The sequence below is a fragment of the Periophthalmus magnuspinnatus genome, chromosome 7, assembly GCF_009829125.3.
Source record: "Periophthalmus magnuspinnatus isolate fPerMag1 chromosome 7, fPerMag1.2.pri, whole genome shotgun sequence".
In the NCBI taxonomy this organism is placed as follows: domain Eukaryota; kingdom Metazoa; phylum Chordata; class Actinopteri; order Gobiiformes; family Gobiidae; genus Periophthalmus; species Periophthalmus magnuspinnatus.
Genome location: NC_047132.1, coordinates 2,372,097 through 2,399,923, shown reverse-complemented (window position 1 = coordinate 2,399,923; position 27,827 = coordinate 2,372,097). Strand labels below are relative to the sequence as shown.

At 41.1% G+C, this 27,827-nt stretch overlaps 4 protein-coding genes across 4 annotated transcripts in view; 3 read left to right on the top strand and 1 right to left on the bottom strand.

Moving 5' to 3' along the window:
- Window positions 1-236: 236 nt before the first annotated feature.
- nppal (natriuretic peptide A-like) lies at window positions 237-1,613 on the top strand. Its single transcript, XM_033969860.2, has 2 exons — window positions 237-357; window positions 1,278-1,613. Exons 1-2 carry the CDS (start codon window positions 277-279, stop codon window positions 1,569-1,571), a joined length of 375 nt encoding a protein of 124 aa, XP_033825751.1. The 5' UTR covers window positions 237-276; the 3' UTR covers window positions 1,572-1,613.
- A 1,939-nt stretch (window positions 1,614-3,552) lies between these two features.
- LOC117373758 (brain natriuretic peptide-like) lies at window positions 3,553-4,700 on the top strand. Its single transcript, XM_033969858.2, has 3 exons — window positions 3,553-3,723; window positions 3,863-4,208; window positions 4,507-4,700. Exons 1-3 carry the CDS (start codon window positions 3,610-3,612, stop codon window positions 4,521-4,523), a joined length of 477 nt encoding a protein of 158 aa, XP_033825749.2. The 5' UTR covers window positions 3,553-3,609; the 3' UTR covers window positions 4,524-4,700.
- A 3,530-nt stretch (window positions 4,701-8,230) lies between these two features.
- nppa (natriuretic peptide A) lies at window positions 8,231-11,297 on the top strand. Its single transcript, XM_033969787.2, has 3 exons — window positions 8,231-8,344; window positions 10,164-10,407; window positions 11,126-11,297. The coding sequence occupies exons 1-3, from the start codon at window positions 8,231-8,233 to the stop codon at window positions 11,128-11,130; spliced, it is 363 nt and encodes a 120-aa protein (XP_033825678.1). The 3' UTR covers window positions 11,131-11,297.
- Window positions 11,298-12,295: 998 nt separating this feature from the next.
- Window positions 12,296-27,827, bottom strand: part of clcn6 (chloride channel 6) — a 34,618-nt gene continuing 19,086 nt past the window's right edge. Inside the window, exons 22-23 of the mRNA XM_033969474.2 lie at window positions 26,446-26,571; window positions 12,296-13,403 (exon numbers count right to left, since the gene is read on the bottom strand). Of these exons, the coding sequence (XP_033825365.1) occupies window positions 13,323-13,403; window positions 26,446-26,571 (207 nt within the window). The 3' untranslated portion in view covers window positions 12,296-13,322. The remainder of the gene's footprint in view (window positions 13,404-26,445; window positions 26,572-27,827) is intronic.

The following is a 27,827-nucleotide window of genomic DNA, read 5'->3' as shown; positions in this document are numbered from 1 at the left end:
ACATAAAGCACTCAAATGTAGTCAGCTGAAGAGGATTCTATTTGTGTCTTTGTTGCTTTGGCCTGTGATGTGAGGGAGGGGTGAAGTGTGGAAGAGGGGGCTCATTAGCCAGAGGAGCACCCGTCACGCACAGTTAACTGCGAACTGTGACGTCACGGAGCAGGTGCTATAAAGGCTCCACCTGTCTGCTCCGGCTCACTCGGCTCCTACACACTTTTGCCACCATCGCCTGCCACTTTCACCTGCCACCTTCACCTGCCACGCGTACCTGCCATCATGGACCTGCTTCTGGTTGTGTGTTCCCTGTCAGCGCTGCTCCTGATCCAGCCTGCATCCGCCAGACCTGCAGAAGCCCAGGTGAGTAGCAATGAATCCATCACAAATTTTAGGATGTTTGGAAAAAATACTAATACTAAAATACTAAAAAAACCTAAAAACTTTCAGGTTAATTTAAACTGTTTTATTTTAATTACCTGACGACAGCTGTGTTAAATAATGTAATCTTTTTCAATTTATTATTTTTATTTTATTATTATTATTATTATTTTTATCGATTCAAAGCAGTTGTTTTGGAAATGAATCAACTTAAAATATATGGGTAACACTTAATGGTTAACTAACTAATTAGATCTTTGCTCATTAAGTACTCAACAACTTATTATTTTTTCCTATTCTTCTAAAATTTCTTCTAATACTCATCAATAACTGAATAAGTACTAACAAAGAAACCAATTGTGACTTAGTGATTTATAAAGAGCCCCTGAACTAACTAAAATGGATTCATCATAAAGTATTTTGCTTCAGCATTAAATTTCAAAAACAGTGTTCACCTTTCCTATCATAAACTATTCAAATGAGGTGAAACAAAAATGTCAGGTCAACATTTCCTATTTTGGAGTGCAATGCCTCACAGAGAGGATTCAGGTAGAAACAGGAGCACATGTGCGGGATGGTCTGACCAACTGTGCTGTTTTATGCAAAATTATTCTGGAAACTAGTCTCCACCCATCGAGTTGTGATGGGCGGGATTGACATGTGGATGAGCCAGTCCGAACTCGCTTGACATACAGGTTAACTGATTAAATATTGCAACAATAGAAGTCACCTGAGCATTTTAGGAGCAATATTAACAAAAAAAATGTAACCAAAAATCAACTCTTAGCTTTTATTGGAAGATTGTTCTAATAAAACTGGCCACATAATAGAGATAATAATAGAGGTGTTAAAATCTTCTTGAGAAAGTGAACAATAACAAATATGACTTCATTACCTTTCAGAGTCTGAAGGAACTGCTGGAGGAGGAGCTGCTGCAGGACCCTAAGGAGCTGCTGGGGGCAGACGCAGACTCACTCAAAGTGGTGTTTGGGGCTCCTGAGGTGGGCCCCTGGGAGGAGGAGGAGGACTCCATTAACTCAGCCCTGGCTGTCAAAGAGAACGCCTTGGCCCAGTTGCTCCGAGACCTGCTCAGGGTCTCCAAGCGTTCAGGGAGTCGCTACAAAAAGGGTGGTCTGCGGAGCTGCTTTGGGGTCCGGCTGGAGAGGATTGGGTCCTTCAGTGGCCTGGGCTGCTGAGGGCTTCTGAGCTAGGCACGACCCCAGGCTGTCATACTGCGCCACACACACACACTCAAGAAAAGGTATATGCTTGTGTAAATGTCATGTGTGGAAAAGTACCTGTGTAAAAGTAACTGTGTGGTAACCCCCTGTGTTCTCCATAGAGCACCCAACATGAGTAGGAGAAGCTCCAGGCTGATGAGCTGAGGGAGGAGGGATGTTACAGTTTTCACACAAGCAGTGCTATATGAATAAATTATAATATTTGTATTTATTTCTTTGGTTTCTTCTTATTGTTTGTATCAAATGTACTGTAAGTAAAACACATTTTGCATAATCCTTTGGTCTTTGGATATCGTTTGCTGCTAACACATTGAAATTAGCCAAATATAAAATGGTTTCTCAGGAAAACACAAAGTGAACAAGTAAAATACATAAAAATAAATGTATATGTAAATGCTGTGTAAATAAATGTAATAAATGTAAATGTATTCTGAGTGATATGGAAAATTCTGCCTCATTCTAAAAGATAAAGAACAAAACATCACTAATGAGTGTGTACTACAGGTTACCTCAGGGATTACATAAATAATTACTTCATAGTATTGTGATCATAATTTCAGTAGCACTTTTTAATAACTACACTTATTCTTGTCTTAATAAAGCATAAACAAAGATTTAATTGATAATGGAGCTCAGCAGTGACCTCCCACCCCCAATTCCGGAAGTTAATTTCTCATTAATTTTCCCGAGTCTTTCCAAAAAAATATATAAATTATTAAAAGTTTGAAAGCTCAGGGCTAATCAGCTGTGTCCTAACTAATGACCACAGGATGTATAATTTTGCTATATTGTAAACCACTAAGTTATTCAAACATTTCGACAAATCTTGCGTTTGGATATTAGTTAGCACATAGCTGGTAAGCCTCCATGATCCACTTTATGCCTCCTGGGCTCCATTAACAAATAGTTAAAGCTTAACTACTTAATCAATATCAATATGTAACTCCTAACTCTAACCCCTTAATTATAATGCAGGTGATAGTGGCTCAGTGGTTAGAGAGCAAGACACTTCACCCACCTTGCCTTGTATGAAAGTGGTGTGAGCTGATGGTGCAGCCTTGCTTCTGTCATTGTAAGGCAGTACCATCATTTCTCTCATAACGATGCAGTCCTTGTTTGGAATGAAGTGATGTGGGCATAAATGGCATACCCCCATCCAATATGCAACACACTTTAATACCAAATCAACCAGTCCTCCTTTCTGCTCTCATCTGTTCAGAGTGTCTAACGCAGTAGGAGAAAGTGTTCCAAGCTGCTGTGTTTTTTTGGTCTTCTGATTCTAAAAAGTGATGATTGTATTTTAACATGAAATATCCAAAAAGGTAAATGAACAAATCTTGAACGTGGTAACAGTTATTAGTGACTAGACCCAAGAACTCGCTGTATTACAAGATAAATCTGGATTTTAACCATATTAATTTTGGTTGTCCCAATCTGTACTAAATATGATTGGTGATTATAAATATGATGATTATAGAATGTTTTGATGTCATCTAAAACCCAGTCATAAAACTTGATTCCAGCCTTTTTTTCACATTTTCCATATTACTATTACTATTAATTTTTTGTCTAACCTATTCCTATCTGTGGAGTGAATTCTTTAGACAGGGTTAACTGTCGTAATGTGACAAAAATGTGCACAAGTATGTCCCACGTCAGCACCCTGGTTCCCGACACATCCATGACACTGCCACACTTCCTCCGATAGAGCTCCGGTTGGTCCCTGTGGTCCTGCGGCTGGCCAGAGGAAGCCCCCAGTGTCAGACAAACAGACTATCAGAGAGACAGTACTTTAAAAGGAGTAAATTCCAGCGGCCACCTTATCAGCTGCAGGTGTCGGGAATGTCACTGTGCTTCCTGGCATCCGGTACAGAGTCTGTATATAAGGACTGTGTGCTGCACAGAAGGCCAGAGCAGGACCAGAACTGGGCCAAAGCAGGACGAGGCCAGAACCAGACCAGAACCAGACCAGGATCAGACGTGACAGGGTATCATGTATGTGACAAGTCTGTTTGTGAGCGCACTGCTGATGGCACACCTCACCAGCTCCTACCCTACAGGCTCCGGCCCCACGGGCAGCAGCCTGGCACCAGTAGTGGAGCTGCAGGTTAGTCTGTTTCTGTCACTTTACAATCTTTGTTGATGCTAACTACTAATGAATATTATCGGACCTACTGTACAGATTGTGAGTGTTGTGAATCTGATGCGTACATGTACAAAGGCTGATATGAGCTGTGCTGTGGTAGGGCCTTCTGGACAGACTGGAGTCCCTCACAGAGCAGAGGCCTGTGAAGGCCCCCATAACCCAGAGAGAAGAGGAGTATGCCCCAGCGTCACAGAGAAGAGAGGAGGCGTATGCTCCAGCCTCACCTAGGGCAGAGGAGGGTTATGAAGATGGGGCAGCAGACTCAGACCTGCTCCAGAACCATCTGAACCTAGCCCTAATCCGTGAGCTCCTCTCTGCTCAGAACCTGAGGGCTGTCCGGAACAACAACAACAACTCCCCCCGCAGCTCGTCTGGATGCTTCGGTCGCCGCATGGACCGCATCGGCTCCATGAGCTCGCTGGGCTGCAACACCGTGGGGAACAACAGTCAGTACCTTTGAACATATACTACTCCTTACCCCCTCTCACCCCCCCCCCCCCCCCATTTGCCTCTCTCCTCTCTCTCTTCCTCTCTCCCCCGATATCCTCCTCTCTCCTCCTCTATCCCCCTCCCTCCCCCTCTATCGTCCTCTCTCACCCGCGTTTTCCTCTCTCCTCTCTCTCTTCCTCTCTCTCCTGTCTCTGCTCCTCTCTCCTCTCTTTCCCCATCTCTCTCTCCTACCCTTCCTCCCTCCTACCCCTCTCTGTCCCACTGCTGGCTCACCCTGTTCTCTCTTTGCTGCAGGTCCCAAGTCAGCGTGAAGTCTTACATCTCATCTCTCTGGACCATCGTGACCAAAAGTGTTGTTCCTACTATTTATTTCCATTATTTATTGAATGTTTATATTATAACATATTTATTGATGCTGTTTATAGTTTGTTTACTTTCTGATGATTGTATTGTATGAAAGTTTTGTTCATTAAAGGTTTACATTTGCACATCTGAGATCTGAGTCCTGATTGTTCATAATTGCATGCCCACATATACATGACATGAGTCAGCTGTAGTGCTTTATAAGAGACAGGACATGTGCTGGACCTATGTGTGGCTCCACAGCTCATACCAGGGCCATGACACTCCAACCACAACCAAAAAGAAATCCATTTTCAGAGTAAATCCATTTTGTTTTGAATTCTACACACTATACTAGTTTAAATTCTTCTATATAATTTGCCATACAAATGTTAACAAAACATGTGTAACTTTTTAGGCAAAAAAGTCTAAAATAAATGCATAAACTATTTTGGTTGTATTAATTGCACTAAAATGTAGAAAACATGTGTCCTTACTGTAAGTGGGCTTGCATCTTGACAAACCTGACTCTTATTTCCCTCCTCCTGCTTGTTTTCATGGACATGTTCCTCAGACATTATCTTCACACAATAGGGAATAAACTTTTCATCTTAAATGAGAATGTTCCGAAGTATGGTTTTTAACTTTTAACTCTATTTCTATGGAATCAAACAGGTGACATGTCACCTCCAGAATGGTACTTTAAATTCCATGTGTCCTCTATCTGTTACGGCATTAGCACGTGCCTTAGCTGATTGTATGTGTCCTCTATCTGCCAAGGCACTAGCAACCCAGGTTCAACTGTGATTTTAATACCAGGGACCTGCAGGGTGTGTGTGTTAAGTGTATGCGTGTTGAGTGTATGTGTGTTGAGTGTGTGTGTTTAGTGTATGTGTGTTGAGTGTATTCATGTTGAATGTATGTGTGTTAAGTGTGTGTGTGTTAAGTGTATGCATGTTGAGTGTGTGTGTTGAGTGTATTCATGTTGAATGTATGTGTGTTAAGTGTGTGTGTGTGTGTTAAGTGTATGCATGTTGAGTGTATTCATGTTGAATGTATGTGTGTTAAGTGTATGCATGTTGAGTGTGTGTGTTGAGTGTATTCATGTTGAATGTATGTGTGTTAAGTGTGTGTGTGTGTGTGTGTTAAGTGTATGCATATTGAGTGTGTGTGAGTGTATTCATGTTGAATGTATGTGTATTAAGTGTGTGTGTGTTAAGTGTATGCATGTTGAGTGTGTGTGTTGAGTGTATGCATGTTGAGTTGGGCAACCTCCCATGAACCCTCGAGGACCCAATGGAGAGTATAGAGCTGGTACAGTGTTCCACCACCAGGATGAAAATAACACTGCTCCTCCTGAATCCGAGGTTCGACTATCGGTCGAATTCTCCTCTCCTGTACCCTGGAATAGACCTTACCGGGAAGGCTGAGGAGTGTGATTCCCCTGTAATTGGAATACATCCTCCGGTCTCCCTTCTTATACAGAGGGACCACCCCGGTCTGCCAATCCAGTGGCACTGTCCCCGACCGCCACGCGATGTTGCAGAGACATGTCAGCCAAGACACCCCCGCAACATCCAGAGACATGAGGTAATCGGGACCGATCTCGTCCACCCCCGGAGCCTTGCCACCGAGGAGCTTGCCAACCACCTTGATGACTTCAGCCAGGGTGATGCGCGAGTCCGTTTCAGGGTCCTCAGTCTCTGCTTCCTCCTCGGAAGACGTGACGGTGGGATTGAGGAGATCCTCAAAGTATTCCTTCTACCGTCCGACAACATCCCCGGTCGAGCTCAGCAGCCTCCCGCCCGCACTGTAAAGAGTGTTGGTGAAGCACTGCATCCCCCTCCTGAGGCGTCAGATGGTTTGCCAGAATCTCTTTGAGGCCGTCCGATAGTCCTCCTCCATGGCCTCCCTGAACTCCTCCCAACCCCGAGTTTTTGCCTCTGCGACCACATGAGCCTTGACACGCTTGGCTCGCCGGTACTCATCAGCTGCCCCAGGAGTCCCATGAGCCAACAAGGCACAATAGGACTCCTTCTTCAGCCTGACGGCATCCCTTAATTCTAGTGTCCACCACCGGCTTCAGGGGTTGCCGCCACAACAAGCACTGCAGACCTTACGACCACAGCTACGAGCAGTCACATTGACAATAGAGGTAGAGAACATGGCCCACTCAGAGTCCATGTCCCCAGCCTCCCCCAGAATCAGGGAGAAGTTCTCCTGGCGGTGTGAGTTGAAGACCCCTCTGAAAGAGGGCTTTGCCAGACGTTCCCAGCAGACCCTCACAATACGCTTGGGGCCCTAGCTGTGTGTGGAGGTGAGGCCAACTATTTCTAGCTCAACCTTCCGCATAAGCTCAGACTCATTCCCCCCCAACGAGGTGACATTCCATGTCCCCAGAGCCAGTCTCCATGTCCGAAAATCCGGTCGTGACTCGTCTCCCAGGACCTGTTTGCCAGGGGCATGAAACCTCCAACAACCTAGCTCCCAGGATCATTTGGGTGCTCAAACCCCTCCACCACGTTAAGGTTGTGGTTCAAGGAAGGGCTGAGTGTATGTGTTGAATATAAGTGTGTTTACTGTATGTGTGTTGAATGTATGCGTGTTTACTGTATGTGTGTTGAGTATATGTGTGTTAAGTGTATGTGTGTTGACTGTATGTGTGTTAAGTGTATTGTGTTTACTGTATGTGTTGAATGTATGTGTGTTAAGTGCATGTGTGTTGTGTGTTGAGTGTGTGTGTGTTTACTGTATGAGTTGAGTCTATACCTGTTGAATGTATGTGTGTTCGGTGTATGTGTTTAGTGTATGCGTATTTACTGTATGTGTGTTGAGTATATGTGTGTCTACTGTATGTGTGTTGAGTGTATGCGTGTTTACTGTATGTGTGTTAAGTTTATGTGTGTTGAGTGTATGTGTGTTTAGTGTATGCATGTTAAGTGTATGTGTGTTGAGTGTATGTGTGTTAAGTGTATGTGTGTTGAGTGTATGTGTGTTTAGTGTATGTGTCTTAAGTGTATATGTGTCGAGTGTATGTGTTGAATGTATGTGTGTATACTGTATGTGTGTTGAGTGTATGTGTGTTTAGTGTATGTGTTGAGTGTATGCATGTCTACACTCATCACATACACTGTGTATGTGTGTTGAAAATATGTGTGTTTACTGTATGTGTGTTGAGTGTATGTGTGTTTAATGTATGTGTTGAGTGTATGCGTGTTTACTATATGTGTGTTGAGTGTACGCGTTTTTACTGTATGTGTGCTGAGTGTATATGTGTTTAGGGTATGAGTGTTAAGTGTATGTGTTGAGTGTATGTGTTGAATGTAAGTATGTTTTCTGAAAGTATGTGTGTTGAGTGTATGCATGTCCACTGTATATGTGTTTTGTGTATGCGTGTTGAATGTATGTGTGTTTACTGTAAGTGTTGTGTGCATATGTTTTGAATGTACGTGTGTTCAGTGTATGTGTTGAGTGTATGCATGTGTGTTCAGTATTATGTGTGTGCGTGTTGAATGAGCCGAGGTCATGTGGGGCCCTGACACTCATCAGTCACAGCTCTGCACTGGACACCTGACTGCAGCTTATCGTTGGGCTGTCACAGAGCACTCCAGTACCCTGATAGTGTGAGAAGAGCGGAGCTATAAAGGGCCCCGGAGCACGGGCCCCGGAGGACACCATGAGGGCTGCGTTCGTGTGGGGCCTGCTGCTGCCTCTGCTCTGCCAGTTGTACCCAGGGGCTCAGGCACACAGCCTGGCACGAGCAGCCACCACCGACCTGGACCAGCTCAAGGTAAGCCCTCACGCAGCACTGGGACTTGTGTGATGGAGAGGTTGAGTTGGAGGCTGGATTCCCTCTTCAGCTGGTTCATACTATGGTTGCGTCCTTGGCCAAGACATCTCTCCCATCTGCTCAAGTGTGCTGTGTTAGTGTAGTAGTGGTTATTGGTGTAAATTGTCAGCCACTTCTCAGTCTCAGGGCAGCTGCGGCGATGTGTCTTAGCAAATTCTGGAGAATGAAGAAATACGACCTTGTAATTTTGACTGGAGAAGTGCTGCATAAGACCAATGAGTGATTCTTTTTATTAACCACACACCCTCACCAGAAGACTAAAGGCACATTTCCACCAGCCCCTTTCCCCTTGGCTCTACTCTAATGAACTCTATCCTGGTTTGAAGTGATTCCACTAGTCCTTCTTAGCCGATACCATGTACTTTTTTTGTGTGTCTTAAACGGTTCCGTCTTTGATTGGTTAGTGCCAGTGGAATTCCGGGTTACCACAGAGGTTCCATGGATATTCATTTGCTGTCGGCAGTTGTGAGATTCTACAGAGTAATGGAAATGCAGGTAGGGCAGAGTACAGCTGGGGGAAATTGGGTTTGGAACGTAGTTTAATAATAAGCTTTATTCAAATAGCACTTTTCTGAAAAAATTGTCCCAACAATAAAGAAACATTAAATAAAAACATACATAACATAACAAAAAACATAATAATAATAATAATAATTAATAAAAAAAAATAAAAATAAAAAAAAAGTTATTTTTTTTCAAAGTGTCAAAACAGAATAAATCCTGCGATCAGTTTGGCAGGGAGTTCCAGAGGAAATGATTCATATGATCATAAGTCCAGAGGATTTGCAATAATGATGTAAAAGCCCTAAACCCTAAACAGACTGGTGTAGCTTAGAGATGAATGTATGTTTGTTGGATTGGCCTCAGAGGACTCCAGAATGCAAACCTTGAGAGTGGGACAGCCACTGGGTCTGTAAATCGTCTGGTCCATATACAGCCTATGGTCCTCACCTCCACTTCTTCACATCATCTCTGTCTTCATCATGTCTGTGGTGATGTTACCTCTGCTGTGACAGAGACATCAGAGAAGAACTGTCATAAGAAAGAAGCTATAAGCAGAAATGATGAGGAGTTTGTCCACTATTTTCGAACAGTGCTTGTTGTTTCCTTGGGCAAAACAGTTTGCTTATGTTGTCTTTGTATGGATGTTTTTGTGATTTCAGAGGGTCAGATAGAGCTGTGGGCACACAATCGCAGCCAGGTGTCTGTCAATGCGCCTCAAGGCAGCTGTGGCTACAGATGTCCTAGTGCATCTAGTTATAAAGTCAATCTGAGTGTTCAGAAATATAAGAGTAATGAATTTTAAAATCAACATACACAAATCTTTCATTGATGAGGTAACTTATTATTTATATATATTATAATTACATAGAGGGCAACAGTGGCTCAGTTGGTAGAGTGTTAGTCCATGGATGCAACGGTTGGTGTTCGTTCCTGCTCTCAACATAAGCATCATTGGTTGAATGATAGACCACAGGTTGGTCCAACTCCGGCTTATACAGATGAATGTTGTTGCGTTCTTGGGTAAGACACATATCCCCCCTCACCCCCAGGTATCTGCATACAGTGGTGTGTTAATGTATGTGTGAACAGTGTGTGTGTGAGTGGTTACTTGACGTAAAGTGCTTGAAGTGTTAAATAACCATTTGCCAGTTTATTCATAATATGGAATACTATGGAATGTGTGGTGTCAACATAAGTGCAACAAGTAATGATCCTAACAGTAGAACATATCTGACCAAAGACGCATGTCCCCCAGTCTGTTCTGCAGCGTTTGGAAGCCAGCCTGTCTGTGGTCCCTGATGAGGAACAGGAGCCCGGGGACTACGCTCCGGAGCCTGGGAGCCCACAGGGGGTGGGCTCCAGGGGGACAGAGTCAGATGTGCCCAGCCAGAGGAGCCAGCTGCTGGACCTCCTGCTCAGCGCACGCCGCTCCTCCTCTGGATGCTTTGGAGCCCGGATGGACCGGATTGGGAATGCCAGTGGCCTGGGCTGTGGCAGAGGTCAGAGGTCACATAGAGCTGTATACACAATTATGGGAAAGCAATATCATGTAGGCTTACCTGGAGAAAAACAAAAGTACATTATTAGGCTATACATCTTTCAAATTTGAATACCATCTATTCAACCAATAAGTGCATAAAAAAGAGGGCATGGCAAATAAGGGCAAATGTTTCTGAACATTTGATAATTTAAGAATTTTCTCTCAGAGATAAAGTCTGCAATGCAAAAAATAATAGATCTAGAACTGTTGGAATAACTTAATGTTTTTAATTTACATAAAATAAAAAAAGCTAACTAATTTTTCTTCAATATTAGGATTCTGAATCAAAGTAATTTTAAAGGTACATTAAGCATGTCACCTGCATGATTACTTGAAAATAGAGTTAAAACTACACTTCAGAACATCTCTACAGAGCTGGATAAGTTAAAACTTGGCATGGTAAAATGCTGTAGTGTGCATTATTATCACCAAAGGAACATTTCCATGGAACCAAGCAGTAGCAGACATACCTGAAAGCCAAATAAGAGTCAGGTTAGTGGAGATGCAAGCCCACTCACAGTGCTATGAACACAAGCTACATAGTGTAGCTTTAACATATGCTAGATTTTATTATGTTTTGTGGTGTGAGTTTGATGAATGGTTCACTAAATAAATGCATATAATACAATTTGCTGTTTTGTTGTGTGAGGAGAGCGCTGACACTGTGTGTGTTTCAGGTTAGATTGCCCCCTCCTGGATGCCCCATCACAGTCCTCTGCCCCTGGACATGTGCTCTTCTTCTGTTTCAACTGTTTGTGAATATATCTGAGTGTTTTGTCCCATGTCTGTTTTATAACTTTTCTTTTACACAAATGAAATAAAGCGCATTTTGCAGGTTGGTCTTAAGCAGTGTGTGTCTGTGTCTGTGGGTTGATCCTCGGGTTCACCTGTATCAGGCACACTGGGCATATGCTCCATAGGTAGGCCTTATCTTCATAGGTAGGTCTTTTCCTGACAGCGACCACTGTTCCTGACACAGCAGCACTGAAGAACTGCTCAGGGATAAGTCTACAATCTGAACCTCCCTCCAAACACACACACTGGTTAGACTTGCATTTCAGATTCCTTACACAAATCTGGTACAGTGCGATTGTTGCTGCTTTTTCTCTGTCCTGTAGATAATTTGACATTTACTTGTTTACTTGTATAATGTTGTAATCTTGTATTGCTGTGTTGGGTCAAGCACAGTTTGGCAGCAGACCACTGTAGTGTTGTCCCCCCAGATTATGAAAAATATTTATACAATATTTTTAGGGTGGTGAGTGGTGGTGGTCAGTGCACAATGAGCTATAATACGGAACTAGAGACCGTCACCACGGTAACCTATAGTAAAGAATGTCCAGTTCCATAGGACATTTTCTGTTTGTACTTTATCTAATGCCCATGTTCTACTTAACTAATGTGAACAAAAATAAATACAATTTTGGTAAGATTTTTTTTATAGTAATATGAGCAAAGTAAACAGAGTAGTTATCAATTGTTGCATCAATATGGTGTATTGAGTCACGTACTTTAATTCTGCATAATTCTGATCATTTTTTGTTTTGTTTTTTTTAATAAAAAAATGTCCTGACAAGAGACAGATACAGTTCCCTGCATTATTAGGACAAATACACCATAATGTCAGTTTAAACACTATAAGCAATTATGATGCAGTGGTCGCCACAATTGCCATAACAGCAGGACCCATGTTCTATGTAGGCCTTATAATATAACATTGGTCAAAGCATGGAAGCCATGGTTGTACCTGCCCAACGGCAGCTGTGGTACAGGAGTAAATAAGGAAGTGAAGAATAATAAAAAATAAAGCACTTCTGTGAATCTAACCTGAATAAGCACACATCTGAGTCAGTTCAAACTTTATTTGACCAATAATAAATGCATGACCCCTGTCAAACAGCTGCTGCCTGAGGAATGTCACAACAATCATAATATTACAAACCCATTAAGCGCTGAATTATCATGTGCCAAAAATCATCTCATATAAATAATCATCTGATTTCGTTTCAAGAAATCATCAAATAAAAAAGCTCAAAAGTCCAGTGGTCCATGTATTCCACTCCACTTTCCCTTGTGCTCCCTTAAAACTGGCCTGTGTCAGTCAGAGGTCATCTGAACATCCAGGTGGAGGAGTACTGCATTACCATAAAATAGTTAAAACATAAAAATAATATAAAAGTGCTGCAGGGACATAAACATTAGGATCATTAGAATTAAGATAAGACCAGTCAAACATATGAGTAAAACTACAAAATGCCCATCTTCATATGAGCAGGACAGTGGACTTTGTTATGAACCAAAGACACTAAAACACAATTAAACACAACATAATTAACATGATATAGTGATGAAGCAGAGGAGAGGAGCAGCCCCCAGCTGAACAAACAAGCTGTGGCAACTTTCACTGTTAGCATGCTAATTGTTATTAGCATTACCATGACTGGCCTCCTGAGTAAGAGTTTTATAAACTCATCACGGTGGATAATTAGGATGCTCTGTATGCATGAGGAACAACTTAGTTTTTCACATCTTTAAGACAGTAAAACTTTAACACATTTGGCCACTTGAAATCATAACAAATGATGATTTAATTTTGCACTGTCAGTGACAATATTACATAAAGTAAAAGCAGCCTGAATGTTATTTATTACATTAAACTCAAATAATTATCTGTGCAAAATACAATGTGAACAATTATAAAAACAAAAAAATTAAAATTAAAAATAAAAGATCAGACCACAGAAAAAAACAACTCCAGACTCCTTCCTTTGAGCTGTGGGGTTTCAGGTGGAGAACTGCACTTGACCCAGTACAAGTCAGATATAAACTAAAGTCACTTCTGAAGGAGAGGATGTGAGATGAAGGGATCAACAGTCAGACGGTGATGGAATGTTGCCGCAGCTTGGTCTGCAGGAATTCGTGTGTCAAGTTGTGTCTGGTGATGATCCCAACAATCTACAAGAAAGAAAGTAGCTGTAAAAACGCAGTTTGACTCCCGTGGCTGGGTGGGGCTAGGTGTGGCTAGGTGGGGCTGAGTGGGGCTGAGTGGGGCTGAGTGGGGCTGAGTAGGATTGGGTGGGACTGGGTGTGGTCTTTCTGTGCAGTTTGCATGGTGTCCCAGTGTAATAGTGATAGAATTCTGTGGTGAAGGTAGAATTTGTACACTCTGTATTACTGTAGGTATTCCTGTACTATAAACCATGTCCAGTACTTTTAACAACTGCAGTTCTCTGAAGGAGCGCTGCTAACTTGAATCATAATAATTATTTATTTTTAGTGGTAAACTTGTACTTGCACGTGAGATTGTGCAGAAAAAGTAGCATACCGTGCAATTCTGCCCAAATTTAAGCATTAAAGATGGTACTAATTTAAAATGTATTGAAGAGTAAACATAATTTTGTCATTTTGACTTTTTGTCCCCCTTCTTCATTTTTATGATTATATATATATATATATATATATATATATATATATATATATATATATATATATATATATATATATATATAAATCTTTGATTAGGACTGCTTTCGGGTCACCACCAGAGATGGCGGCGTCAAAAGTCTGCAGCGACAAATTGATTCAAAACATCCCCCTAAGCCAATTTAAGTTTTGTTACACTAGTAATATTTTAAAATGGGACCAAAATGACATCCAAGAAAGGTCCAAGGAGGACTGCTCTGACAGACAAGAAAAATATCGGGGAAGAAGGCACTAACTCTGTAAGCCAAGATGACAGCAGAGGTGGTCGCGAGGATACTCTGAAACTGATTAATCCTGAAGGAAAATTAGAGAGCTGCGAGGGAAGAATAAAAAACACTGGCGACTTTAAGAAAGATATTGCACAGACAAATATGACATTGGATGAAGTGGAACAAAGGTTCGAAACTATTGATGATCGAGTGCAGGGGGGAGGACGACATCACTGAGTTAGTGAAACAGCAAGTGCAGCTTCAGTTAAAAGTATCTGACTTCCAGGGGCGCTCCCGTAGGAAGAACATAAGACTTTACTGTGTCCCGGAGGGGGCTGAGGGTTCCAGGGCTGTATCAGTTATCGGCTTTGTGTAACAGTTACTGCGTGAAAACCTGGATCACCCAACCACTAAAGATTTGGTAACCGAGAGAGCAAGGCAAGGCAAGTTTATTTGTATAGCACAATTCGTACACAAGGTAATTGAAAGTGCTTTACAGAATAAGAAAGACATTAAAATCACACAAATCAAAACATAAATAATCACCCAATCTGCAACTCTCTCACCCACTCCTTTGCACCCTTAAAAACTCTCTCTCGCACTCTTTAAACACTGTCTTGCTCAGTTTAACAACTTTCCCATTACTTTACAAAAAAAAAAACTTTCTTGTCACTTCTCAAATACTTTCCTGTCACTTTACTATGTCTAATAAAAGTCCATCAGTCCATGTTTCTTTTGTCATCATAAAATTACCATTAAAGGAGAAGAGTGCAGAATAAAAACCAGAATAAAAAAGCGCAACAAGCCACAGCGCCACGGCCCCAGTGGACAGCTAGCCCAGATTTATAATCATCCGATTCCAAAGTTATTGGACCAAAGACAAAGTGCTCAAAGCTGCCTAGCAAAGGAAAGACTTCACATGGAAGGGGAGCAAAATCAACCTGGATCATGATTATGCACCAGATGTGTTGGCACGGAGGAGATGAGAAGGATGAGATGAAGATATATGATTCAGTAGAGGAGGCGGCATCAGATCTGGAGGATAGAGGTTTACTGGTAACGAGGGTGAAGAGCCTGGTTTTTCCTCTCTGGTGAAGTCACTGCTGTACACTTGGGTGCTAGTGCAGGGACGACGCAAAAAAGGGATTTAAGGAAAAGCTACAGATGTTTAGGCAGGAGGCAACTGAGACCACCAGCAACTGATGGAGCTAAAATTGACAGGTACGGAGTGGATAAGAGTGAATTGAAGAGGATTGCCCGACAACATCCGATGCTAGTGCGGTGAAAACCTAGCAAGCCAAGTCAAAAATGGAGATTGTTAGCCTGTTTTCTGTGGGAGAAAAAAGAATTAACAAAGATGCATGCTCCAGAACCACCACCCAGTCTACAAGTGACAGGTAATGTGGCTGAGAATTGGAGAACCTTTAAGCAACGTTTCCAGTTGTACTCATTAGCTATTGGTGCTGACGACAAGACTGCTAAAGTGAAGGCATCAGTGTTCTTGCATGTTGTAGGTGACGATGCACAAGAAATTTATAACAACTTTCAGTTTCAAACACAAATACTTGAGAGGTTTCAGGAATACTGTATTCTGAAAAGAAATGTCACACTTGAGAGGCACAGATTCTTAACATGTGTTTAGAAACCGAGAGAGACAGCTGACCAGTATGTGACTGAGTTGAGAAGCAGAAGTAAGACGTGTGAATTTGGAGGACTAACAGATTTGTTGATAAAAGACAGACTTGTTTGCGGAATAATAATAGAGATAATAGTCTACGTGAAAGGCTACTGAGAGAAGAAAATTTGGACCTAGAAAAAGCAATTAACGTGTGCCGGGCAGCAGAAACGGAGAGAATGCAAGCAAAAGAACTGGTCAGTGAGAGTTGCAATGTCGATGCAGTGAGAAGAGAAGAACGAAGAGCAATTAGGAAGAAAAGCACCGCTCCCGACGTCAAAAGTGAAACGAAACCAGTGCACAGAGACGTGCAAGGGACTGCATGCAGTCGATGTGGCACGCAGCATCCTCCCAGAAAATGCCCCGCATATGGTAAATTGTGTAACAATTGCAACAAAAAGAACCATTACACGCAAGACAGTGCAAGAGTCAGGCACCACAGAGCAAAGTGTCACTCTCATTCATAGTGAATGAGAGTGCCTATGAGGAACTTTATGTGGATGTAGTAACAGAACAAAATACAGATAAGAAAGATTGGATGCTAAACTTGAAAGCGAATGGCACAAACATTGTGATGAAGTTAGACACTGAAGTTCAAGCAAATGTGGTTGCAGAGACGGGGTTTAATAACAGACACAGACCTAAATTGCATGCAACAAAAGTGAAAGTGAGTGGATATTCAGGAGCAGTAATACCCGTTAAAGGAAAATGCATGGTCAAAGTGACACAGAAAGACAAAGAGCATACACTTGCATTCATAGTGGTGCCAGGGAACCTGCAGACTATATTTGGATTATCTACTTGTGAGAGACTGCAGATACAGATTATGACGAACTGATGGAAGAGTACAAGGATCCGTTTCAGGGTCTAGACTGTCTTCCTATAGAGCATACCATCCAAGTTGACAAGAAGGTCTCCCCCGTCATCAATCCATGCCCAAAGCTGCCATTTGCACTTCAAAAACCCTTGAAAGAAGAATTGGACAGGATGGAAAAACAGAGTGATCGAAATAATTGACGAACCGACCAACTGGGTGAGTTCTCTGGTCATTGTAAATAAAAAGAATGGCAAGCCTAGAGGTCTGTATGGACCCAAGAAATTTCAACAGAGCCATAAAACGAGAACATTTCAAACTACCCACTAGAGAGTAGATAATGTCACAGTTCGCCAATGCAAAGTGCTTCAGCAAGTTAGATGCGTAAATCTGGAATTTGGCATCTGAAATTGAACAGTGCAAGCTCAGAATTATGCACGTTTAACAGTCCATTTGGCAGATGCCAATTCCTGAGGTTATCATTCGGCATAGCCTCAGCACCTGAGGTATACCATAAAATGATTCACATGATCTATGAGCATCTGGAAGGTGTTGACATGTCAGTGGACGACATAACTGTATGGGGAAGTGCGAAAACTGAACATGGCAAGAGGCTAAAAAGTGTCTTAGAAGTGACAAGGAAAGTAAAATCAAAACTGAACAAGGAGAAATGCTAGCTGGGCATGAAAGAACTGACATTTGTTGGAGACATTGCGAGCAGTGAAGGTGTTAGGCCTGACCCCAGAAAAGTATCAGTGATTGAAAACATGCCAACGGAATGATGAACTACATGGCAGAGTTCACACCCAATCTCTCTGAATGCATGGCACCGCTAAGACAACTAACAGAAAATAGAATGGGAATGGAGCCATGAACATGAAAAAGCATGGAAAGACCTGAAGACACAGCTTACGCTTGAACCAGTACTGAGATTCTATGATCCAGCCAAGCCCATCAAGATCTCATCCGATGCATCCCAGAGTGCACTAGGAGCTGTTCTTCCACAGCTGTTGGATGAATGGCAGCCAATTGCATATGCATCGCGCTCAATGACAGACATGGAGACGTGTTAAGCACAAACAGAAAAAGAGCTGCTGAGTATAACATACGCCTGTGAGAGATTTCACTAGTTTGTGTCAGGACAGGAAATTAGTGTGGAAACTGATCATAAACCGTTGATTGTTTCAAAAGCAACTCAATGACTGTCCACTGAGAATCCAAATAATGATGATCCACTTGCATTGGAATTCCAGAGCAGAATTGTCTGTAGTCGACGACATCTATAAGGGCAGTAAGATCGCCATTCCAAAAAGTCTATGACATGACATGCTCAAGAAGATTCATGCCGAACATCTTAGAATTGAAAAATGTAGAAAAAGAGCTTGTGAGGTGATGTACTAGTTGTGGATAAATCAAGACATAGCAAACGAAGTGTCTGATTGCTCAACATGCCTGAGATACCAATCAAGGAATACAGCTGAACCACTTAAGGCGCACTCTGTGCTCGAGAGACCATATCAGAAGGTGGGTGCTAACCTGTCTGAATGTGTTGGCAGTGACTACATCGTGGTGACAGATTACTACTCACTGTAGCCAGAGGTTAGTAGATTGCATACTACAACAGCAGAGGGAGTAATAACATCTATCAAAGCTATCTTTGCGATACATGGAGTGCCAAGTGAGGTCTTCTCAGATAATGGACCGCAACTCTCCAGTGAGAGCTTCAAATGCTCTGCTGAGAAATGGAACTTTGTGCACACAACTTCGAGTACGCATTACCCACAATCGAATGGACTAGTGGAAAAATCAGGTCAGGCTGTGAAAAGGCTGCTGGACAAAGCCAAGGACAGTAGAACAGACTACTACCAGAGCCTGCTTGTGTACCGCACGACACCACTGAAGTGTGGCATGTCTCCTGCAAGACTCCTCATGCGACGAAGACCAAGATTAAACCTGCCTATTCAGGAAAATCAACTGAAAAGAAAGGAGGGGGTACAAAGAACAACAAAAAGCAAAACAGAAGTTCTACTATGACAGAGGAACACAGAACTTACCTGAAGTGCATACTGGCAACAAGGTGAGACTTGAAAACCAACACATGGGCACAGAAAGCAACCACCCTGAATGAAATTCAACCAAGATTATATAACATTCAGACCGAAGATGGTGCTTTGCTGAGAAGGAATCGCCATGACATCTTTGGGCCAGCCAAAGCAGATCAGCAGGCTGATGAAGCTGCGGAGCAACATCAGGACCTGGATAATACATCATCCGAATCAGCTGTTTATGTTCAAGAACAACCCCTCAAGAGATCAAGAAACATGAGAGTTGTTGTCAGGATGGTAACCTTTTTTGAAATATAGCCTAACTTTGTTTAATGGATTTAAAATAAGTAAATTACAAGAGAATAATTGTAAGGTTAAAGTAAGTTCATAAAGTTAAAATGGGCGTGAGCTATCAGTATGAAAGTATAATACTTTTACTTAAAGAAGAGAGATGTAATATGTGCAATTTGATTTGACATTCTCAGTTACGCTATGAGCTAGATAGTGGGACATGCCCAGAACGCCTCCCTAGGGAGCTGTTCTGGGCATGTCCCACCGGGAGGAGGCCCCGGGGAAGACCCAGGACACGCTGGAGGGACTATGTCTCTCGGCTGGTCTGGGAATGCCTTGGGGTCCCACCGGAGGAGCTGGAGGACATGTCCAGGGTGAGGGAAGTCTGGGAGTCCCTGCTTAGTCTGCTCCCCCCGGGACCCGGCGCCAGATAAGCGGAAGAAAATGGATGGATGGACAATAATGTTTTAGAGGGCCCTTGACACCAAGCTGGCCAAAAAGGATATCTCTCGGAGACTAGGTCCAATAGAGTCTGGACCTAATTTAGTGGGTATGAATGTATACAGTGTTTAGTTGTAGTTTTTGTGTTTGTTGTTATGTTAAAAGGGATAGCTACACAATGGTCTTGATTGCAATTAAGTACTAGGGAAATATGCATAGTGGTGTGTTGAAATGCATTTCTTTTAATGTAAATGGAGTATTAAATCCAATTAGGCAAACAAAAGAATCTTTCTAAACTTAAAAAAGAAAAGGCCCAAATAACCTTTCTCCAGGGCTAGAGCATGCTAAGCTTCAGAGGCAAGGATTTAAGTATGTATTTGCCTCATCATATAAACAGGCATGTAAAAGAAGAGTTGCTACATTAATATCCAGTGGACTGGCATATGAACAAGGATCTAAATCTATAGATGAGGGAGGATGATTCATTAAGATTACTTGCAGATTAGAGGGCACTAATAAACCTTGATAAATGTGTACGCTCCACCAGGAAGTGATTAGCTCTTCTATAAAAGCATTTTTGAGTCGATGGCCATGTCCCATGGCTTGGTGATTTGTGGTGGCGATTTTAATATCAGACTAGACCCAAATCTGGACTCATCGAGAAGGAGCACTTAGAGCAACCCACTAACAAAAACAGTTAGATCCTTGATGGGGGAGCTGGGTATTATGGATGTATAGGAGATATGCACCCAAAAACCAGAGATTATACACATTTTTCTAGCCCACACTCTATTCTAGGATTGATTATTACTTCGTTTTTAGTTCTGATAGACTTAGGATAAAGGATTCTCAAATATCAACAATGGACCATAGCCCAATAATCCTGTTGGTAGATTTTTAAAGAATATACAAAGAGAACCTTGTGGAAACTTAATTCATATATTCTTAATGATTCCACAACAGTGGAGAAAATTAAAAAAGACATTGAACAATATCTGGAAATTAATGATGATCGCAAAATTAAACCCACAATCTTATGGGGTGCACTAAAAGTTTTAAGAGAGAAACTTATCTCCCTAACAGCATTTATGAAAAAAGTAGGGGTCAACTTCTGGCAGACCTACAGGCAAAATTGAAACAGATACAAAACAGGGACAGCCAAAACACCAATGTGCAGTTGAGGTCTGAAATAAGGATTGTGAAAAAACAAATAGATGATATTTATAATCTAGAAATGCAAAAAAAGCTTAAATTTTTGAAACAGAAACATTATGAGGTTGGAGCGAGATCAGCAAAAATCCTGGCCTATAAATTACGAAAACAAGAAAGTGTGTGTGTGTTTTGCTTGTCTGTTTTTGTTTATTTTTTCCTTGTCTCTTGTATCATTGTGTTGATTGATATCGATTGTGGCTGCCTAGGCTATGCAAAGAGAAAAGATGTCCATTTGCCCAAGAGAAATAATTAAGACAAATAATAAAAAAAAAAAGAAAAAAAAAAGAATACAAATTATAAGATAAAAAAAAATCCTACAACTGGTCAGGTTGAAGACTCAAGGGAGAAAATTAAAGAATGTTTTGGGGAATTCTATCAAGAGTTACACACCCAACCATCAGCAGTTGATGAGAAGTGTATTGATAGGCTTTTGAATGGCCTTGAGCTTAAAATTCAAGATTGACAAAATGAGATGTTAGTGAAGCACATCACAATTAAAGAAGTAAACTTAGACATAACAAAGCTTAAATCTGGTAAATCTCCAGGCTCTGATGGGTACACAGGAGAGTGGTATAAGTGCCTGGCACCACTCTTGTTGCAAACATTTAACTGGGTGTTACAGATGGGTAAAATACCTCCCTCCTGGGGTGAAGCCATTATTACATTGAACCCGAAAGAAAATATACACCAACAAGAATGTGGAAATTATAGACCCTGTGTCCTCAATGTAGACAATAAATTATTTACTTTCATACTGCACGTCGATTAGAAAATATTTTGCCCGAGATAATTAATCTAGATCAGAAAGGATTTATACATCAAAGACAAACATTGGAAAATATCAGGAGGTCACTATATATTGTAGAACATGTAACATGGCAAAAAACTGAAGTTCTGATAGTGGGGCTACATGCAGAAAAGGTCTTTGTTTCTGTAAGGTGGCTTTTTCTCTATAAAGTGATAGGCAAATTTGCTTTTCATGATAATCAGAGTGATTCAATCACTATATTCAAAACCAACCACACAGATAAAGATTAACAGTGATCTCTCAGATTTATTTCATTTGGAAAGGGTAAGTAGGCAGGGCTAACCAATTTCTCTGCTTATATTTTCTCTATTCATTGATCCTCTTGGACAATTGATTAGACAAAGTCCCCAGATTTAGGGGTCAAATATAAGGTGGCAATGTTCGCAGACGATGTACTAGTTTACATGGAGAATCCTGAAATGTCATTTTACAGGCTGATGACTATGTTGAAAGAATTTGGGAATCTATCTGGTTACAAACTTAATATTTCAGGTGATGGTTGTAAACTTCACTGCTTCAGCAAAGCTACAGGAAGGATATAATTTGAATTGGGAAGCAACAGGAATAAAATATTTGGGTGTGACAATGACTAAAGATGGGTGAATTAGGCAACTGCTGGATGAATCTAACCTTGAAGATCTGGCAAAAAGTTGCAAATTTGACTCAAAAAATTAATAATAATCAGAAAATTATAACTCTATTCTAGGGATGGGATGATATTAAATTTTAGACTCATGATTATTGTGGCCAAAATAATCGCAATTAACGATATTATCGCGATAATTATTAACCTGTTAACGTTCCGATGGCCCGGGCAATCTACACATCAAATGAAAGCTATGGCGCTCGTTTTTCTGGATATGCAAACCATTTTCACCTGCAATCACCACAGTGCTGACAGGAAAGACGTTTTTACAGAAAAGTCACAAAATGCGAATTTGGACTTCACTTACCTTTGAGCGCTCTGATTCTGTCAAACATCAACATATTCACACAAAGTTGGTCTCATTTGTTCCATAAATGTCCAGAGAATATAATCCAGTCAAGAAATTATGTCCACAAAATAAGATCCTCCATGTCCAAACTGATGCAGGAAAGTACTCCAAATATGAAATCTGCTCCGTCACTTTGCATTTCTTTTGACGATTTCAGACATAATAAACTTCTGGCAGCGCCAACTTTGTTAAGTGCTAAACACACGTGTTAACTTGTGATTGACACCAGTGTTGGCCAATAAGGTGAGGGTTGTGGGTTACTGAGGCCCCAGACAGCGAATGAGTGCTACAGATGACTCAAAGTTTACGCCCCACTCTTCCCTTTTAGAATCAACCAATTACATTACACGTTTAGTGACATTTTCGCCTTACAGCCAATGAGCAGCGGAACATGACGATGTATCACATGCCATGGTTTTCCGTAAACAGACGTACCCGGAAGAAAATACTGGAAAATACTGGAAGTGTACTCCTCAATGCCATGTTGGCCGTGTCTCAATTCGCCAAGTGCACCTTTTGAAGGTACCCTTCGAAGTACTCCTCAAAGGGTAGTTTGAAGCTTCCGGACAAGAATATGTCCTCCTCAGTGTAGCCGCCATCTTGCTGAAATGGGACAGGCCTACACCACGGACCGCACTTCCACCGCTGTCTTTGAGCGTCCGATACGTACATTACGTACGTTATTTTTAATTATTTATTATTTAATAGAAGAAAAGTCAAGATGTTGTCATTGCAGCCGTTTCTTTTGTTTAGATTGAATATCAATAGGCAAATATAACATTCAAGGTGATTTTTTTTCTCAACTGTAGCTACTTCATAGCTTTAACAAAATATACCTTGTGAAAACGTAATAGTCTATAAACCAGAGAACACTGATTAGTTGTACATATAGTGGGATATTGCAGTTTAACAATTCGGTATTTGGCTACACCACTTTACTAACAGTAGAGGGCACTGTTTCCCTTCTATGCTGTGCCAGTTCATTTCATATTGTTATTGTAAAGTATTTTCTAGCAGTGCAGCGCTACATCAAACTAGTATCTTGATTTACTAACACAAAAGCAAATGACACGTGTCCAGTAGGGGGCGCAGACCTATGGAATGTACCAGAACTCATGAAGATTTTGTGCACGTCTCAGGACTCTCTTCTATCCTTTCTGGAGAGTCTGCAGTAATAATTTATTTTTAAGATAATAATGTATTTTTATTGTCTTGCAACAAATGCACATTCCTTTATTCCATGTTCCCCTCCTTTTTAATCATCAAACACATGTCCTGTACATATCTTTTTCAGATTTAACAGTTTCATGTCGCACTGTTGTAGATGAGGTAAACCAGTACGAACATTTGAATGTGTATTGTGCAGCGGACTCCATTTTCTTCTCTTTTTTGGCGCATTCAGTCGGGTGCATTGAAATGGGACAGCCCTTGTCGCGCAGGAAATTACGTAACTACCCTTTGACACACATTTCCAATGGTGAATCTAAGGCCATTTTGACAAATTGAGACACGGCCGTTGTCGAAATGGACCAGTCCTTGTCGTGCTGGAAGTGACGCAACTGCCTGTCGACGAACACTTAGAACGATGCAATTAAGGCACTTTGGCGAATTGGGAAACGGCTGAAGCCGAGTGGATGCAGAAATCTGTGCATAATGGTGCATTTTACGCACTGTTGTTTTGCGTTTTAAACATGATGAAACGGACAAAACAAAGGGAGTACGCGATTGAGGACACTGTGGATGTTTGTACAAGTTATACTAGAAACATCTTGGACCTGGAGCGGTTCATGGCAAAGAGTAAAGATCCCACAGTGGACTCAGGAGTAAAGGACCTTATTTTTTGATGGATTGGATGCTGTTCTCGATCGGTAAGCATGGTTTATTCTGCTATTGACTTAATTATAGGTAAAATATACCGTGTATAATCGTTAGCATTGCTTCTGTGCACGTAGTGTGCATTCGGACCATGCGCTCTGGCACATTTGTTTTCAGCTGTATGAATTAGACTTAATTTGTCTATTGTTTAAAGGGTGTTGTTTTATTCTGCAGTTTGCATTATTGTAGGTAAAAATCTAAGATGTGCACCCATTAGCATCTCATCTGTGCGCACGGGTGAGGTGCGCGCTGGTACATTCCTGTGGAGCGTTTCAGACTTTGTTATTGTTAATATCTGGTAGAATATAGTTCAGACAGAGATAAGCACAGAAGCTAACAAGTGTCATTGCTATGACAGAGTGGGCAAACACCAGAACTAATATCTAAACATTGTATTGGAACTGGAAACATGAGGCAGTCTGGTGCCGTAAAGGCAATTATAATCGTGCACGATGATCACGATTATTAAAAAATGCCACGAACGATTAATTGCGGACCTTTTTTATAGCGATTAACGATATTATTGTATATCGTCCCATCCCTACTCTATTCAGATGGTGTGCTTATGATACAGAGTTTCCCCATAACAGAAACAATCGTGTTTTTAAATCCTGGACAGCAGTCTGAGCAGGGACTCCCAGACTTCCCTCACCCCAGACACGTCCTCCAGCTCCTCCGGTGGGACCCCAAGGCGTTCCCAGGCCAGCCGAGAGACATAGTCCCTCCAGCGTGTCCTGGGTCTTCCCCGGGGCCTCCTCCCGGTGGGACATGCCCAGAACACCTCCCTAGGGAGGCGTCCTGATCTAAATCTGAAGAAGCATTTTTTTAAATATTGAAATCGGCATATGGGTTATCTACTAAAAAAAAAAAAAAATCTCAAGTATACGGGAACTTTATGTGACTGACTAGTGTAATATGTTGTATGTGAAACAAAAATGGGCAAAGGAGACAGCAATTGAAATTACTGAGGATGAATGAGAGAGCATCTGGTCATTTCAGTGGTCATCAACTGCATCCCTGTGATGGAGAGAACATTGCTGGAAGAATGTTATTAGATATTTTAGAACTCTGGTCCAGGGAAGCAATAAGTCGGCATGCTAGAGACAGTGTGGTTCTGAGGAGGGGAATCACTACCGCATACTTTGGGCTTGCCCCAAATTAACATTGTATTGGAGCGAGGTCCATGCAAGGTTAAACTTAGTTTTTGAAGTGAACATGCCATTCAACTTTGAAACTCTGTATTTAGCTAGGGTCTCTCATCTGGAATGGAGAAGTGATAAAAAGCTGTTGCAAGCCCTCCTCGCGGCGAGTAAAAAAAACATCACTAAAAATGGCTAAATCCTGCTCTGCCTTCAGTGGATGGCTGGATTGATATAATATCTGAGATATTTAGGATGGAAATGCTAACTTACACAATAAACACCCAAAGGAACAAATTTTATAATATTTGGAACAAGTGGATCAAGTATATCACACCCCAACTAGAAATTTTTTTGTGTGACTTCTCCATTTCAGGTGAAGAATTATTATTTTACTGTAAATTGCATATAGACTGTTTGATTGCATTTTGTTTATCTTGTAAACTCCTCATTTCTTGAAAGTAGTTTTGTTTTTGTTTTTTAATATTTTAATATACCAAAATGAGATGGGACAAAAGAACATGGAAGAAATGTGTGTGTATAATATGTGTTTTTCCCAAAATAAAATTTGAATGGGAAAAACAGGTCAGGTTTGATACTGATCAAGTGATCCACTGAAAGACAGTAAACCTATCTTACTATAAATAGCTTCTTTATGACGTGTATATTTGTTCAGTAAAACTCTAATGTGTCCTGTAAAACAATGTTTATCCTAATAAAACTGACTGTAAAACTAACAAAAAAAGTGAAATTCATACAATATATATACAATATTTTTGGTATATCCTTCTGTCTATTCAACATCTGGAGAATCCCTCACCTGTTGCTCTGAGGTGGTTAAATGTTTAGCTTTGGCTACCCCTTGTGGACATGGGGTTCTCTGCATAGTTTTCCTTTAGCTCAAAGCAGCTCAGCTGCCTGTATTTTGATGCCTGTATTTTATCTTTGTCTTTTCTTTTACAACTGCATTGCTTGTAGTTTGGATTGTGGTGTGTGTGGTGTGGTGGCACCTCTCCCACGGCATTGACCACAGGCAGGTGCCTCAGCCCCATGGTGCGGAACAGGTTGAAGACTTGGGAGATGCGGCTGTTGGGAGAGACGGTGTAGGGTGCGGGGTTCATGTATGGTGTCACGTCCTGGAACATAGAGAAGACATGTCAAAGATGGTCATTACGTGATATGAGAGTCACATGTGATGCTAGGGTCACATGTGATGCACGATTCATCTGGATCATTTACCCACATTATACAATTAGAAATGACTATAATTACTATTTTACCTAAACCAAAAAAACAATCAAACTCTATGTAGTAATTAGGCTTGTCCTTAACAATGACATTAAGGTCTATGCTTGAATCTGGGCTCACTACATTGACCCGTATATGTCTAAAGTGATTAATCGTTACCAAATGGGTTTATTAAAAAACTATTGGCATCCAATAGCATAAAATGTGTACTTCCTATTTTCCATGTCACCATGGATGTCCCATCTGACTGTTATTTCCTCTGTTCTTTCCCCATATCTAAATCGTCTCATAAAGGGTACGTTCAGGGACCAGCCTTCTGCTGGTGCCCAGAGTCAGGACTAAACATGGGGAATCAGCATTTCAGTTTTCTGCAGCTAAAACCTGGAACAGTCTTCCTGAAGATGTGAGACAGGCCTCTACTTTGACAATGTTTAAATCCAGGCTCAAAACAGTTCTTTTTAGCTGTGCATATGACTGAAAGGTTTTTATTCTGCAGTCTTCTGTTTTAATGTTAATTTTATGATGATTATTTGTGTTTTGATTTGTGTGATTTTAATGTCCGTATTATTCTGTAAAGCACTTTGAATTATTTTGTGTACAAATTGTGCTATACAAATAAACTTGCCTTGCCTTGCCTATTAAGCACTTTTTCTTTCTGGCTTGTCCTTAGAACAGTTAGCTCAAAAAATAAGACAAAGTAACTTTATCCATCCTATAACTTTCAATACTAATCATCATATCTCTTTATATTGTGATGACATTTTAGTATATGTAAACAATGCATCAACCTCCATCCTCATATCCTTGAACCATTCAAAGACTTAGGTTCATACTCTGGATATAAAATATATTGGTAATAATTGGCTTTATTTCAGCTTAACTCATATGCAAATCTTACATCATTTCTGTCCATAATATCGGGAGTGGAATACTGTAAATATTTGGGAGTGGAAATTTACTCATCACTAAATATAATCACTTCTACACACTATACAAACATTTTAAACCAGGTAACACTTGATTTACAACGATGGGACAATTTCTCTACCACTTTGAAAATTCACATCTCTATAATAAAAACAGATATATTGCCACCTATAAATGTTTACTCCTCAGAGCTCCCCCTCTCTCCATCACCCAAATA